This window comes from Urocitellus parryii, chromosome 9, assembly GCF_045843805.1.
Source record: "Urocitellus parryii isolate mUroPar1 chromosome 9, mUroPar1.hap1, whole genome shotgun sequence".
Lineage (NCBI taxonomy): Eukaryota > Metazoa > Chordata > Mammalia > Rodentia > Sciuridae > Urocitellus > Urocitellus parryii.
Genome location: NC_135539.1, coordinates 144,861,728 through 144,878,989, shown reverse-complemented (window position 1 = coordinate 144,878,989; position 17,262 = coordinate 144,861,728). Strand labels below are relative to the sequence as shown.

The following is a 17,262-nucleotide window of genomic DNA, read 5'->3' as shown; positions in this document are numbered from 1 at the left end:
CCTTTGAAAGAGGTGGCCGGCACCTACACGGCACTCGGCACAGCCCTCCTTTCCCGCGGGTCCACGGGAGGGCGCCGGGGACCCGGCTCTGTGCCCGGGAGCGCCGGGCTCACACCTTGGCCTCGGGCGGCGGGCGGGGCGCGCGCTGGGCCTCCGCCTCGCAGCCTTGGCCCGGGCGAATCGCAGCGCGCCGCCCGCCCGATTGGAGCAGCGGCATCACGCTGACCCGGGCCCGGGATGTAGACGCCGCCGCCGCCGCCGCTGCGGGCAGAGGGAGGCGCGCGGCAGCTCCAGGAAGCAGCCCACCGCGCTCCAGGCGAGTGGCGGCTCCTCGGCTCGAGCCATGGCCGGGGACAGTGAGCAGACTCTGCAGAGCCACCAGCAGCCCAGTGGCGGCGAGCCCTTCCTGATCGGAGTCAGCGGCGGCACGGCCAGCGGCAAGGTACCACGCGCGGGCCCCCGCACACACGTCCGCCTCCGTGGCCACCTCGTGGCCCGCCCTGCGCTCCCGGCCGCGCTCGGCTCCGCGGCCCCGCACAGGCTCGGCCCTCCGGGAGCAAGGGCACCCGGCCAGCATCGCGGGCTGGCGCCAGGCGCACGCCCTCCTCCCGCGGCAGTGCCTCGTGGCCGGGGTCTACCGGGGGAGGGGAAAGGGAGCGGAGGCTTATTGTTTGGCTGGTCCGTGTTGCGGGCAGGGCTCCCAGAAGCGACCCCGCCAGCCCAACGCGTCCCGGCGGAGTGAGCGGGGCTCGGGCCCCAGGGCTGCGAGGCGGCGCGGACGCGCGCGGTGTCCGCGTGGGGCGCCCACCGGTATGGCAGGGCTCCCGGTGCAGCCGAGCCCCGGAGGAGTGCGGGAGCGGCCCTGCAGCCGCGACTGGGGGCGAAAGAGGGCGGAAGCGGTGGGCTTCCGTGGGAAAGTTCTCCTGGCTCCCAGCTCGCGGCGGGCGTGCGCGTCCTGGAATCGGGGAAAGGGGTCACTGGTCTGCCTCCCTGGAGCCTGCTGTCTTTGTTTTGTAGCTAGGCGAGGAGAGGCGTCCCAGCCTTACTCCGGACGTTCCTGCGGGTGGAGAGGGTGGAGCTCTCCGGTGGGTCTTTCATTGCTCTCTTACTGTCTTTGCGGAGTGGCTTCTGGCTTCCCGCCGGGCAGCAGCCTGCCACGTATCGAGCCCGGGCTGGGCGAGGGCAGCCTGCGCGGGCGAGGCGGGCAGCAGGAAGGCGGCTGGCGCCGTGAGCGCGCGCCACGAGGCCCGCTCCGGGCGGCCCCTCCTCCATTTTGGCTGGCGTTTGGCTCCAGGTCTGGACTGGCGCGCAGGGGCAGCGGCACGGGCGCTGGGAACTTCCTACCCGGGGAGTTCTTCGCGTCCCTAGCGCCCAGGGCTAGGAATTGGCCGGCTGCGGGTGTCCGAAGTTTGTGCTGCCTGCCTTCTGCTCCAATGCTCCTTTGATTTGTAAGTGTTCACGTGTGTTTGTACTAGTACTTCTAGTAACTCAAAGCAAAGCCCGATGCCAGTCTCTACGGGAAGCGTTACCTGTTGTTCACCGGGACGCCTGTTTCTGCCCTGCGCGGCCCTTTTTGTTTGTGACTGTTCCCAGTGCTTCTTGTGATGCCTGGGATATCTTTGGGGTCTTCATATTAACCTGAAGTCCTGGGGAGAAGAGGTTGAACTTGTAGATGAGTGGAGCCCTGACAATGACCTTGGTGAGCCTCTAGAAACGCAGTCACCACAGGTGAAATCTGAGGCCCTAAAAGGTGGAACAGCTCCATCCTCACTCTTGAGTCACTGCCGCCTGCTCCAGTTGGCAGTCTGTGAGGAGTGGGAGCCTGCGAGCTATCATAGGAGTGGCTGACTGCCCCTGAGCGCACCAGGAGGAGAGTGAAGGACTCTCCACCAAGGACCCCACTTCCCTGCTGTTCTCAAAGCATCTGCTGTATTTGGGCCATGATAGTTGGTCATCTTTTAAGGTTTTATGCTTTTCTTGTTATTAAAAAAAATCCAAGGGTGAATTGGATTTGTCCCATATTGTAGTTTGCTGTAATTGTATTTTGATTTTATTATTCTTTTGGACGGACGGTGTTGGCAAGCTGCATCTCCTTTCGAAGTCTCAAAGGTGAGCCTGGTGGTGCAGTAGGAGTGGGAAACAGGCAGCTTATATACTCTGTGTACTGATTAAAGGAATTTGGAAGAAAAGCACATCATCAGAAAAGGACAATTTTAGAGCTAGAAAGAACTGAGTCCAACAGTTGGTCTCATCACTTTTTTTTTTTTTTTTTTTTGTGGTGCCTGCAATCAGATCCAGGGCCTTGTGGGAGCACCATCATCACTGATAGGCGAGAAAAACCAGGCCTGAGTTAGTAACATTGAAATTAGGCAGTGACAGAGCTGGGACTAAACTTGTGTGCCCAGTCCCTGAAGTGCTGGGTTTAAGATTCGACTGATAGGAGGAGGCATCTGGATGTCAACTTGAAGAGTGGCTACTTGGAATTAGCTACTAATGAATGCTGGGTTTCACAGGTATTTAATTTGGGTTGGAGATGGAAATGCAGATTGCTTTGTACCCTGTAGCCTGCCATTGTAGATCTTGAGTGTTTCTCCCACTTCAACCCCTCTTAATAAGAAAAAAACAGTTCCCTTGAGGGAGAGGAAGTGTTTTCCTGTGTGGCTCTCATTTGTCTCAATGTTGTGGCTGCCCAGAGTACAAGTATTTTATCTCAGTAAATTATTTTGGTCATAGAAGGCAAGAATGGTGGTTGTAGGTTCATGTATCACATTTTTTCCCGTTTGTTTTGTAGATGAAGATGAATTAGAACTTCAGAGTAGACTTTGGTAGGCTGATATGGCCAGTCATTGTTTAAACAGTCATGTATAATTGTGGTGGGTTGAGAAAGTAATTGTGACCTTTTGTTAAAAACATGCCTGGCATGGTGGCACATGCCTATGATTCCAGCAACTTGAGGGGCTAAGGCAGAAGGATTTTCAAGTTCAAGGCTGGCTTGCACAACTTAGTGAGACCTTTAGCAATTTAGTGAGACCCTGTCTCAAAATAATAAGATAAAAAAGGGCTGGGAATGTAGCTCAGTGGTAGAGCACCCCTAGATTCAATCCTTAGTACCTTAATAAATAATTAATAAATAAATAAGAGGGGCTGGGATGTAGCTCAGTGGTGCTTGTCTAGTGTGTGCAGAGTGCTTGCCTAGTTGTGCAAGGCTGTGGGTACAGTCCCTAGTACTGTATTCTCTCTCCATCAAAAAAAATTGTTAATTTTTCCTCCTAAAGGACGGGCCTGGAGGTGGCAAGAACACTGGAAGGGGAAAAGCAAACCATGTAAATGTCTGCCTGTTTGTCCAGCTGTGATCAGGTCGAATCCTCCTGGTCCTCTGTTACTCTCCCCTACCAGCTAATAGCAGCCTTCTGTTGGCCTCCAGGTCTTCCCCCGCTGGTCTCCTTTCTGGAAACAGTGGGTACCTCCCTGCTACCCAGAGTACTGGTCAGGGACTGCAGTGCCCTGCGGATTCCAGTGGCCCCCACGTGTGGCCCAGGCTGTTTCCCTGCAGCCAGATCTGTTGGACTGCCCTTGCTGACGCTGCTCTCTGGAAGGGTGTTGGTGCTGCAGGCCCCCCAGCTTCCCCACTTCCATTCCCTTTCTCTCTCCTGCTGCCCCAGCGGCCACACTTGGTCTTGCTCTGGCCTTATTTATTGCTGCCATCTCCACCAGAGTTTAGGAGATGTAAAAATTCTGGAATGCTGTTCAGGTGTTTGGGGACCATTGAGGGGAAATCACGAGTGAATGTGACTGGAGGAAGTGTCAGTCCCAAGAGTTTCCTGGTTGTGAACTGCTTAAACTGTTTGTCCTGTCAGGCCACTTTTTCCCTTAAGAACTTCTTTTTGCTGCACGCCTGTAACCCCAGCAACTCTGGAGGCTGAGGCAGGAGAATTGTAAGTTCAAAGCCAGCCTCAACAATTTAGTGAGGCCCTAAGCAATTTAGCAAAACCATGTCTCAAAATAAAAGGGGCTGGGGATGTGGCTGAGTGGCTAAGCACCTCTGGGTTCAACTCTCGTCCCAAAACAAAACATAAATTTCTCTTTTCCTTGGAAGTGGCCAGGCAGGTGTCTTCCTTGACTGGTGATAGAGCTGCACTGCCATGAGGTTTTTCCTATGTGCCTGTTGTGAGCTCTTGCCTGAGCATGGCCACTCACTCCCCTTCAGGTGTCTGTAGGGAGGATGGTCTGTCATTCTGAGCTGGAGGGCACACAGGGAGTTGCAGTCCCTCTGAGCTGTCGACTCTGGCCAGTTTGCCAGTGAGTCAGCATCTGCTCTGAGTGCTTCAGAATGTGCCATGGGCCCTGTCAACCTTGGCTCTGCACCTGCTGTGGAGCCTCAGCAGCCCCCAGCCAGGTGACTTATTCCATGTCCTCCCTCTGCCAGGTGCTCCCAGAACCCTGGAACTGGTGTGGTCCTTGCTCTGGGCAGGGATCATGTATTTTCCGGCTCTCTGAATTGCATCGTGGGCCATGAAGGCCTGGTATGGCCTGGCCTTGCTGCCACCTGCTACTCCTCTATTCCAGCCACTCCAGGGCTTAGCATGCCACTCTTTCCCTGCCCAAGGATGCTGTCCCTACATGCTGTTTGCTCTGTGACATTCTGTCTGGTGCAGTAGGCTGCACCGTGCACACCTAACAGAACCCTGGGAGCTCCTCCCCTGCTGCCCTGCCTGTGGCTGTGTCCCTTTCTGCCTTGTCTTTGAAGTCCTCCACCCCTAGCCCTGAGCTTGGGCCCAGGAGCTCTCCCACTGAGCTGAACCTTAGCCCAGGTGTGGTTTCTGGTGCTGACCCTGCCTGGCCACCTGATGCCAGCGCACTATATAGGATTCGTTTGGATCTTTTGCTTAATGCCATTTCTCTGTCAAATCATGTTTTTTTTTTTTTTTTTAGGTTCTGTGCAGACAGATTGCATTTGGGAATTCTATTGCTGAAGTCCTGACCTTTTCACTAGTAGCTCCATGGTGCTATTGAGACTGTTTAAGGTCTTGACATCTTTTCAACATGGCTCAAGTAAAAAAGGCTTGAGTGTACTTAGATTTGCATGTACATAAGGGGTCTTTTAAACTGACATCATTAAAACATTTGATCTTTCATCATAAGTTTCATGCATATGTGAATTATATAAGCATAGCCCAAATATATTATGAAATGCAAAAATAGGAAATATAAAAGGGTTAACAATGAGACATCTGGAAACATTTCTTTTTAGAAAAAATTTGTTTATTTTTTATTCTGATTTGTTATATGTGACAGCAGAATGCATTACAATTCATATTACACATAGAGCACAATTTTTCATATCTCTGGTTGTATACAAAGGATAATCACACCATTCATGTCTTCATACATGTACTTAGGGTAATGATGTCCATCTCATTCCACAGTCTTTTCTACCCCCCTGCTCCCTCCCTTTCCCTCCTTCCCCTTTGCTCTATCTAGACTTCATCTAATCCTCCCAGGCTCCCCCTCCCAACCCCACTATAATCAGCCTTCTTATATCAGAAAACATTCAGCATTTGTTTTTTTTGGGAGTGGCTAACTTCACTTAGCATTATATTCTCCAACTCCTTCCATTCACCTGCAAATGCCATGATTTTATTCTCTTATTGCTGAGTAATATTTCGTTTGTATATATTTTCTTTATTCATTCATCTACTGAAGGGCATCTAGGTTGGCTCCACAGTTTAGCTATTGTGAATTGTGCTGCTATAAACATTGATGTGGCTGTGTCTCTGTAGTACGCTGTTTTTAAGTCCTTTGGGTATAGACCGAGGAGTGGGATAGCTGGGTCAAATGGTGGTTCCATTCTCAGTTTTCCAAGGAATCTCTACTGCTTTCCATATTGGCTGCACCACCAGCAATGTATGAGTGTGTAGAAACATCCCTTTAATGGCATAAAACTTTTGGGTTCTTATTAAAATATTTGTAATCAAAACATGTTTTATTTTTGAAAATCTTGTTTAATACTTGATGAATCCTGGATGATTTTTGGTGACACTAACTTTGGTGATAAAATGAGGCTGGCTGTGGGTCTTCTTGAATCTTTGAGACTGTCATATTTGAAAATGTTACTCCATAAAGAGAGACTATTAGAGAAAGTGGTCAGTAGCATGGCCACTAAGTCACCATGTTCCCATCTCCCAGTTATGCAGTGGCTTTGTTAACAGGCTAGAAATCTTTAATTTTCTTTTGTTCTCCATCAGTTATTTTTGTAAACTTAGTTAAAAATTTTAAACTGCAGTAGTAGATTCTAAACAGTAAAAATCTTCACTTGGAATATTTTAAAATTGGTTAGAAATGTGTTTACAAGTTTATGCAGTTTCTATTGGGTTAGAGATAAGTATAAAGTTTTTGGCAACAAAGTTGCTTAACACTGGAAATATTTTCTAATACCTTTTTATCGGATGATTTGGTAGCTTTAATGTTTTAATTTTCTTTCAACTTTATGTAAAACAGTAGCAAGTTATAACTTGTCATTAAGTGAAGTATCATGCTGGATGTGTTAGTGTAGGCCTGTGATCCCAGCTACATGGGAGGTAGGGAGGCTGGGTTCAATCCCCAGCAGCCCCTACCTCCCAAAGTAAAATACCATAAGAACAAGTCACTGTAAGATTTACATGAAAAGGAAAAGGAGAAGACAAGATTTCTTTTTCTTTTTTTTTTTTTGGTACCAGGGATTGAACCCAGGGTGCTTAACCACTGAGCCACATTCCCTGGAGGAGTGGTGGGCTGCCTGTGTAGGACAGAGAAGAAGCCTGGTCAGTTGAGGGACATGTGATCTTGGGAAAGACTCCTTTCAGGAGTGCTGCAGGTCTGGCAGGGACTTGTTGATTCCTGTACCACCTCACGTGCCACAGCTGCCTCGAACCTTCACATGCCTCAAGTGAAGGCATTTGGCTCAGGAACATGGGTTCAGCCTTCCTTTCCCACTTAACTGGGTGTCTGTACATTCTTCTAGAAGAGGGCTCTTTCAGCCCTTAGGATGTCACAGCTCTGCACCCAGCCTTGAGGGCTCTGTGTGGATCCCTCACCACTGCCCACCCATGCTGACTGCTTCTTTGGTTTGAAGCTGCAGAGATGCTGGGCACTTGGAAGCAACTTTGGCAGGTCCTGGAAGGTTGGCATCCCTGCCACTTGGCACACCCACCTAGCAGCCAGCTTCCTCTGGGCCCTAGGACCTGAGTGCTCCCTCTCAGGTTCAGGCCTTTGCAGGTGCTGGTCTGTGCTAGAGTCCCAGCCTCACTGACCCTCTCCTGCCCAGCACTGCCTGGCCAGGCTTCCTTCTGGTTTGGCTGCCTGGGAAGTCTTCCTGGCCTTGACCAGGTGCCTCCTTTGGTCTGCTGGAGTCTCCCAAAGGGACCTAGCTGTAGGCACCCTCCCCACCCACACCTCCATGTTGGTCTTCTGCAGACTGAGCTCTCGGGACCAGCCACTGTGTTCCTCACTGTAGCCTGAGGCTAACACCTGGCCTAGAAGCAGGGCTGAATGTTCTCCAGTTTGTTCAGTAACCGGCTGGTAATGACATTGTTCTCAAACCCACACCCAGTAGGAATCTCCCTGTGTCCAGTGTTAAGCCCCTGATCTCACTTCAGACATGGCGACTGCAGCCTCCTCTGACCAATTGATGACAGTGCCTCCTGGTTGCTCAGTTCTGACCTTGGAGTGGCCCTTGACCACTCTCCATTGAAGACTCTTGTCTGCTAGGAGCCACAGCAAAAATATTGATACAGGCACCTTTGGGTTTAGTGACTGCCAGCCAGCAATTCAGATTATGATTATGTTAAGTTACATTCATATGGTAATTGATCTCCTGCTGTTTATCTGGGCCCGTTTCGGGACTCAGGTTACTCATGTCACTCTTGTAATGGGAGAGTTCCCATTGGTTGGGAAAGGATGGTAGGAGGGTGTTCCGGGGGAAGTGGAGCCCCCCCCCCTCAGGTAGAACACACGTGGTGGACCCACTTGTTAGGGGACGCACACGGCCTCTCACAAAATAAAACTTTGTCTCAGTTTAACTGGCTTGTGTTTTTGTGCCCAACCGGGTTGCAAGATTGCAAGCCATTGCAAGCCGTCGGGCACTGACAGCCCAGCAGGGAAGCGCTCAGCAGGGGTGCGGCAGTCAGTGCTCGGTGACAGCAGCGCAGCAGCAAGAGCGGAGCTCAGCCAGCCCGCTCGGCCCGGGGCCGGGAAGCCTGCGGCACTTGTCGGCCCTACGTCAGCCTACCGTAGTCACCCACTGCCCGCCTCTGTTGTCCTACCCCGATCCTGGCCTCCTCCGTCTCTATGGGCTCTTACAGTTCCTCAGGCCATTCTCCTCTGCTGCCCTTGTCCCTGTACGTTCTGTTCTCACAGCAGTCACAGGGACCTGTTAAAATGGAAGTTGGTGAATCCCTGCTCTGTTTTATTTTTCTTTAGTTTTCTAGTTTGCTACTGGGGATTGAATCCAGGGGCACTGCAACTGAGCCACATCCCCAGCCCTTTTTATTTTGAGATAGTGCCTTGCTAAGTTGCTGAGAGGCTGGCCTCGAACTTGAGATCCTCCTGGCTCAGCCTCCCGAGTCCTTGGGATCACAGGCACCACCATGCCTGGCACCTTCCCTGTTTTAAAACCCTGCAGTGCCTTCCCATTTTACTCCCAGTGAAAGCCAAAGTCTTTACCAATGTCCACAAAGCCCTATAAATAGGTCCTTCGTGCTGGCAATTCATCTTGCCAGGGCATCCTTCCCTCGTGGGAGGAGATGCCTTTTGTCATCTATCTCGGTTGTAAGAGTCTCAACAGCTAAATCAGTATGCTTTCCCATTGCCACCTCTGTTTGCTTAAGTCTGTTTCTCATGATCAGCAATTTCTGGTGCTCAGTGGATGCTGTGTGATGGCTGAAGAAGGCATTACTTCTCTGCTCAGTCACAGCTTCTTTTTTCTTATCTGGCGGTGGGTACTGGGGATTAAACTCAGGGGCACCTGATCCCTGAGCCCCATCTCCCATCCTATTTTGTATTTTATTTAGAGATAGGATCTCACTGAGTTGCTTAGAGCCTCACTGTTGTTGAGGCTGGCTTTGAACTTTCAGTCCTCCTGTCTTAGCCTCCCCAGCTGCTGGGATTATAGCTGTGCATCCCAGCTCCCGGCTTAGTTACATCTTCTGATACTAGTTTTTTTTTTTAAGAGAGAGAGAGAGAAAGAAGATATATATATTTATTTTTATATATTGTAGATGGACACAACACAATGCTTTTATTTTTATGTGATGCTGAGAATCGAACCCAGGTCCCGCCTGTGCTAGGTGAGTGCTCTACCGCTGAGCCACAATCCCAGCCCCTGATAATAGTTTTTGATGCTTAAACCTGGTTGCTTCATCTGCCGGGGGGCTGTGGATGGTTGTCCCTTTGCTTTTCATGGGAGTGCTTCCTCTCAGTTCTTTGACCTGGACGGGGTTGCTGGCGCATTGTTAACCACAGAGCCTGGTGTAAGCATGCATGCTCGAAGGCTGATGGTCTGTTTTGACCATTATAGAATCTGCTGAAGGGTGCTGAAGCAGCTCTTGTCAAGTTCTTACCTGGTTGTCACCTGTTCCTTTCTGTTAAGTGCTGTTGATATGAACTGGATCTTTAACTCAAATACAGGAGTAGATCTTTCAGATGGAAACCATTACCTTCACTACCTTGGGGAAAGATAGACCCCTGATGTTTGGGAGGAAACCCTCTCTGCTCAGGGCAGCTTGCCGTGGCCCCAGCCTGGGCCTGGGCCTGGACTGGAACTGGGAGGGTGCCAAGCATCGTCACAGGGGTGGGAAGATCTGGTAGTTGAGTGTTCCTGGGAACAGGGCATGTCCTTGTTGAGTGAAGGAGACCTTGAGAAGAAGTGCCAGAGCCGATGTGTGGTTTGTGTTGTGCCGTCTGGGTGAACATGATTTTTCCCTTCATCAACAAGATGATATGTCATCATGTGTTTTCCAGGCTTCGGTGAAGATCTGAGATGCTGTTAAAACATTCTTCTTTGGTTTTTGATGAAAGCACAGACCCTCCAAGTTAAGAAGCAGTTCTGGCCTTTATTTCTCTACTCTGATACATCTGTGCTAGGGTCGATAGAAAGTAGTTCTCAACAGAACTTGGGGGACCTGGGGTGCAGCTCGCCCACCATCTGCTTGGTTGCCGGGTTGGCATCTCTGCCAGCAGGTGCATTGGGGTCTGTGGGATGCTTATCAAAGCCTTGTGGGGCGACTGCACTGTCTGAGGAGGCTGGCTGTGCTTCTGTCGTGTGGCATTTTTGTTGGCCGAGGGGTCTTCGGAATATCTTCAGAAGTTGGAGTTTGAGGTTGGGTGAGAGCCTTGCAGTTTCTGGTGAAGCAGATCTGGTGACCTGTGCAGTGCCCCCTACCCCCCATGCTTATGTGCTTTTTTGCCACAGTCTGGCTGGGCACAAAATAACCAAGCCGCCACACAGCCTTGTAGGTTCAAACAGCAACCTTTATTCCCGAACTCTTACCGGCATTCTACACACACTTCCCGGGAACACACGCCTCCTCTCAGAACCCCACGAAAACTCCCTGGGAACTCCAAAGTAGCAGGGGAACTCCAAATAGCGGGCATAGCTCGGCTGCCCAAGGCAGCAGGATCTGCCCTAAACCCAGCAGGATCCGCCCTAATCCCAGCAGGATCTGCCCTAATCCCAGAGCCGCCCTATTCCCCCCAGGATCTGCCCTAATCCTGGAGCCATCCTAATCCCAGAGCAGGTTCACCTTTCAACCATTCCCTCTAGCAAAATGCCAGGTCTCATTCTGACTAAACTGTGGCTCTCAACATCTCCCCCCTTCTGTTTAATTAAACAACAAGCATGTGGCTTAGGGACCTTGCCTGTCTTAGTTTGTCCAGTACTACATATGGTCCTTACCTGTCATCAGATGAGCTGACCTCAAGGTGTCAGCCTCCTGTCTTAGGTTGGTACCATTGTAATTGGATCTTACCCATCATTGGCTACTGGTCCAGCATACAGCCATACTTGTGGATAGGCCTTTGCACCAGTGGTGGGGTGAGGTTCTTTGCCTCACCTCTGTTGACCCCCAAATTTGGCCTTGGTACCAGTGGGGAGGTAAGGTTCTTTGCCTCACCTCTGTTGGCCCCCAAATTGTAGACCATCACAAGCAGAAAGGGAGGAGGATGCAAAATGCCACGGCACCAAGCCAAATGACGGCTTTTTTGGGAAAAATTGTACCACCGATGCCACCATCAGCAAAGATACCCCAGCACTACCACAATTCACTGCATCAACAGATAGTTCACAATGCATGCAAGTGATACATGGTCCAGGCAAGTTCTGCAAACAGTTCAAAGCAGAGGAATCCATTAATATGTTCATTTCCTCCCAAAGTAAATTGACTTCTTGATTGAGAATCACTTGTTGAATTATTGTTCATTGATGCATCAGTTTATACAGTTTACTTAGTTTTTATCTTTTTTAACTTAGTTTTATCTTTGTCTTCACCAGCACTGGGATGAAGATAGGAATTCTGGCAATGATGGCTAAAAAATAAATTATGTAACATTCCAGCGGGCACTTAAAAAAAAGCAATTTTCTGAACAATTTACATTATCCTGAACAGAATTATTAAATATAATGAAAAGGAAAGGTGAAAGTAAACAAACAGATCCGTTAACCTCCTTTTTTGTTCAAGTATTAAAACAATCCTCAACAGCTGTTTACCCAATTTAAACTAAACCATTTAAATCACGTGAATAAAAAAAATATTCGGATCCATTTTTTCATGAGCACTCCATATATATGGACATACGCACATACAGACATACAACACAAAACAGAAGTGTGCACACATGATACAATACATACAACACATAACATAATAGTAAAGGCCTTGTAGCTTTTCACAGGTGAACTCTCCATTGCAATGTTTAAAAACTCCACAGTCAAAAAATAGAACTGATCAGCAAAACATTAACCTAGGTCTGTATGAGCTCAAAAAATAAAATAGAACTTTATGATGTGGGAAAAGGCAATAATAAAGTAGATATTGAAAAAAAGCATCCTGGTTACCACCTAGGTTTGACTCTTCTTTTGATATTCCATCCTTCTTCCTGTAACTTGCATAATGGGTCTGAAGATATTCCCACAAGCAAGCCCCAAGGTTTCTTACATTTGAAATAGGCCTTAATGGTGTTCATTATTCATTAGCCTCCAGGTGTGGGAGAATCACTGTCGCAGATGTAATAATAGCCGAACTGGAGTTCTGAATATCAGCTGTTATGGATTTGAGCCAAATCATCTTCTTTTTGGTCTGTAGAAATCGCTTTAGTTAATCTCTCTGGAATCCAAATTGGCTGCTGTTCTCCCTGTGGAAACACACAAAAAGACCCCCAAGTCCAGACAATCACTGGGTCAGGACCTTTCCATTGTCCTGTTAGAATATCCTTCCAAAGTACCTTGGGCTTATGTACATTTTTTGGACACATATGCCTTTCCGCAGCACTAAGCCCTGATGAATCCAAATTTGAAAAGTTTAGAGTAAAAAGGGTTATTTTATCTTTGGGGGATATATACCCCTTCCCAATTCCCTCCTTTTGCTTTAATAAGTACATTTTAATAGTTTGATGAGCTCTTTCAACTATGCCTTGTCCCTGTGGATTGTATGGGATTCCTGTTATATGAGTAATGCCAAATGGTGAGCAAAAATGTTTAAAAGAGGTAAAGTATAGCCAGGGGCATTATCTGTTTTTAGCTGTTTTGGAACGCCCACAGTGGCAAAATTTTGTAAGCAATGAGCTATAATATCTTTAGTTTTTTCTCCGGCATGAAGGGAGCCCATCAAAAATCTGGAAGAAGTATCAACTGTAACATGCAAATATTTTAATTTTCCAAATTCTGTCAAGTGTGTGAAGTCCATCTGCCAAATATGGTTAGGTGTCAATCCTCTAGGATTGACTCCAAGATTAACTTGTGGTAAAAAGGTCACACAATTTTGACATTGTTTTATTATTTGTCTAGATTGTTCCTTAGTTATTTTAAAACATTTTTGTAAAGTATTAGCATTGACATGGAACCTTTTATGAAAATTTGAAGCTTCTTTTAGCGTACAGAAAATATGTATGTCATATTTTCAATGCTAAATCATTGCCCAAACTAAGGGCTCCAGGCAATCCTGTATGTACCCTGATATGTCCTATAAAGAATGGATCTTTTCTGTCCCAGATTAGACTTTGTATATTGGAAAACAAAGAGAAAATATAGAGTAAGGGGAAATCCTACCAGCATCTTCAAGGGATATTATAGCATTAACTATATACTGACTATCAGAAAATAAATTAAATACAGAATCTCTAAACATCACAAAAGCTTGTAATACTGCAATAAGCTCTACCTTTTTAGCTGATTGTTTGGGTACTTAAAATGTAAAAGTTTGATCAGGGGTAACTTCTGCTGCTGTACCATTATTTGACCCATCAGTGAATATATTTGGAGCATTCATGATAGGTGTTTTTCTTGTCATTTTTGGAAAAACTACAGGATGCGAAGACCAAAAAGACAATAAAGGATTAGATGGTAAGTGATTATCAAATGAAACATTAGATTTACACATGATTATTGCCCAAGTATTTAACTCATTAGCTAACTCATCAATTTGATCCATAGTATATGGAGTAATAATTTTATTGGGAGAAATTCCAAACACTGCCTTTGCTGTTTTTATTCCTTTGAGTATTAATTGTCCTACAGCCTCAGGATACCTAGTAAGAATAGTGTTAGGAGAATAAGATAAATGTATCCATAATAATGGACCTTCTTGCCAAAATACTCCTGTAGGAATATTTTTTGTTGGTAGTACAACAAATAATAAAGGTAAACTTATATCAATTCTATCCAAATGCATATTTTCCATATATGTTTCAATGATTTTTAATGCCTTTCTTGCTTCAGGCGTTAACATTCGGGGTGAATTTGGATCTGATGGACCTTTTAGGATATCAAATAAAGGTCCCAACTCTCCTGTTGATATACCTAGATAAGGCCTTATCCAATTTATGTCTCCTGATAACTTTTGAAAGTCGTTAAGTGATTTGAGTTGATCTACTCGTATTTGAATTTTTGGTGAACGGACCATGGTTGAGGATAATAGAACTCCTAAATAATTAATTGGAAAATTTAATTGTACTTTATCTATTGCTATCTCTAGATTATAATTTTTTAATAAGTTTGTAAGTGTGGCATAACATTCTAGCAATGTGTTTTTATCTTTGTATGCTATTAATACATCATCCATATAGTGAAATATTTGTAGTTCAGGATTTTGATTTCTAAGTGGCTGGATTGCTTTGTTAACATAAATTTGACACATAGTTGGGCTGTTAGCCATCCCTTGAGGGAGTACTTTCCTTTCATATCTCTGATCAGGACCTTCATGATTCAGTGCAGGGATAGTAAATGCAAAACGTGGACTATCCTCAGGATGAATTGGAATTGAGAAAAAACAATCTTTAATATCTGTAGCTAAAACATACCAGGTTTTTGGCAAAGCAGACAATTATGGAATCCCCGATTGAGCAGGTCCCATAATAACCATCTCATTATTAATGGCCCTTAAATTTTGCAATAATCTCTTTACCAGATTTCTTTTTGATGACAAAAATGGGAGTATTATGGGGAGATACGGAAGGTTGTATATGTCCCTCCGCTAATTGTTTTTTGACCAGGTCATGGGCTGCTTGTATCTTTTCTTTAGTCAGGGGCCACTGAGGAACCCATACTGGTCTTTCTGATTTCCAAGTAATTTTTATTGTCTCAGTGACCCCTTCTGAAAACCCAATCCATGTCTATTTATTCCTTGATCTATTTGAATTGGTGCTGCTATACCTTGTTCTTGTTCTCCTAATCTTTTTTCTTTCCCAAAACCTTGTCTAACCCTAATAGTGGGTGCATTAGGATTGATGTTATTTGTTAATGTCAAATCTAATTGATCTAGGACATCTTGTCCCCATAAATTTATAGGACGATGATCCAATACATATGGCTGTATAGTTCCTTCACATTCTTCAGGATCCTTCAAATCTACTACCATTGCACTTCTATGGGGATTAGTTGCCACTCCTAGGCCTTGAAGCGTTTGAGTGGCTTGTTGTATCAGCCAATGTTTTGGCCATTCTTGATGAGAGATGATGCTAAGGTCTGCACCTGTATCCAGTAGCCCATTAAATTCATGTCCTTGAATATTTAGTTTTAGCATGGGGCGAGAATCTAAATTTAAAGACAGCATAGCCCAATCTACACCTGTGGAGCCTAATTCACTGGAACCTCTTAATATAGTACGGCTGGAAAATTTATCATGCGGGCTGGGAATTATTAATAACTGTGCTATTCTATCTCCTGGTGAAATTATTGATATACCCCTTGGAGAACTGGCTATAATTTTTATTTCACCTTCATAATCAGGATCAATTATCCCAGGACTTTTCATAAGTCCTTTTATAGTGGAAGAACTCCGTCCCAATAATAAGCCTACTGTTCCTTGGGGAAGAGGTCCTTTTACTCCTGTGGGAATGATTTGAACTCTCATCTCTGGAGTTAGTACTGCTCTGGTGGAGGTGCAGATGTCCAACCCTGCGCTCCCTCTGGGTTGTCTGATGAGGGATCTGATGGACAATGTGTCCTGGGCACCACCCTGATGTTGTTGCTGGGTTCCTCCAGTGCCCCATATATTTGTGGTCGTGGGCCCCGGAGCAATGGGCCCCCCTGTCTGTTTTTTGGCAATGGAGCCCGATACTTTTCTCCACGATATTGTGGGTAAACACTTGGTCCTTGTCCGTTTTTTGATAATGGAGTACCCTCTATGGTGGTTTGAGAACGGCATTCATTAGCCCAATGTCTCCCTCTACAGCATTGTGGGCAAATACCCGGTATTCTACCCCTTTGATACCTAGTTTTGTTAAACCCTCCTTCTATGGGGCAATTACTTTTAAAATGTCCTGTTTGTTCGCAATTGTAGCATGTTTTTTGCCTGGCATCTAAAGCCTTTTGTACTGCAGCTGCCAAGAATTGCCCTTGTTCATTAATTTCTCTACATAATTTGATATATGTGTTTAAATCTTTATGTTTCCATGGTCTAATGGCTTCCTTGCACCAACGATTTGCTTGCTCAAAGGCTAGCTGTTTAATTAATGGCATTGCTTGTTTTGTATCCCCCAAAACTCTGGTAGCTGTTTGAATAAGCCTATCTACAAATTCAGCGTAAGGTTCATTAGCTCCTTGTATAATCTTAGATAATTGACCTTGTAAATCTCCATGTCCTTGTAAAGTCTTCCATGCCCTAACCACATCTGCAGCAGTTTGTGAGTATATGGCAGGATTATATCCAATTTGTTGCCGCTGACCCTCATAAGGTCCTTGTCCTAACAACATATCTAGATTTCTCTGTGTCGAGGGTTTCTTTGACATGAATGTGGGGTTGTAATAGTGGGGCTCATCAAAGTCTTTTTTTTTTTTTTGGCACCACGAATTGAACTCAGGGGCACTTGACTACTGAGCCATATCCCCAGCCCTATTTTGAATTTATTTTAGAGACAGGGTCTCACTGAGTTGCTTAGCGCCCTGCTGTTGCTGAGGCTGGCTTTGAACTCGCAGTCTCCTGCCTCAGCCTCCAGAGCTGCCAGGATTACAGGTGTGTGCCACTGTGCTGGGGCCAAAGTCTTTTTTTCCTTCTCATTCTTACATTCAAGGTCTGAGAAGTTGATCTTATGTGTGGGCCTTGGAAGAGCCAGCTGTAAACAAACCCTGTGTCTGTAGCAGAAGCTGTTTCTTTTCTGTTGTGCTCTTAGGCAGATGTTCGAGTTTCAAGAAGTTGGTGGCCCACAGAGTTTTTGAGGGCTTTTAATTTATCAGAAGGAACAATTTTTATCACATTTTGCCACATTTTTTCCTAATCAAAAGTGACCTGCTCTTGTAAAGTGTTTGCAGACTGTAGAGTGCCCAAGGCCACTCTGCTTTATCTGATTTTCCTCCATCCCTCGGCACCTGGGATCACTGGTGTTGGTTAGCGGCCTCCTCAGTGTGCTTCTGTGATGGCGAGTGTGCCCAGCACTGGCCACGTGCCAGGTGCTGTTCTAGGTGTGGCACGGGGCCTCTCTCCAAGCTCCTGTGGTCCCGTTTTCCGTTGACAGCACAGACCCGTTGGAGCAGCATCCTGAGTGCTGGACCCAGCGAGTGGGGCCTGAATTCAGACC

General features: G+C 46.6%; 1 protein-coding gene across 2 annotated transcripts in view; it reads left to right on the top strand.

Annotated features, from left to right (window-relative positions):
* Positions 1-239: 239 nt before the first annotated feature.
* Positions 240-17,262, top strand: part of Uck2 (uridine-cytidine kinase 2) — a 55,113-nt gene continuing 38,090 nt past the window's right edge. For both annotated transcript variants that reach the window (XM_026409509.2, XM_077802260.1), the window contains exon 1: positions 240-442. In XM_026409509.2, coding sequence (XP_026265294.1) covers positions 344-442 — 99 coding nt within the window. In that variant the 5' untranslated portion in view covers positions 240-343. The remainder of the gene's footprint in view (positions 443-17,262) is intronic.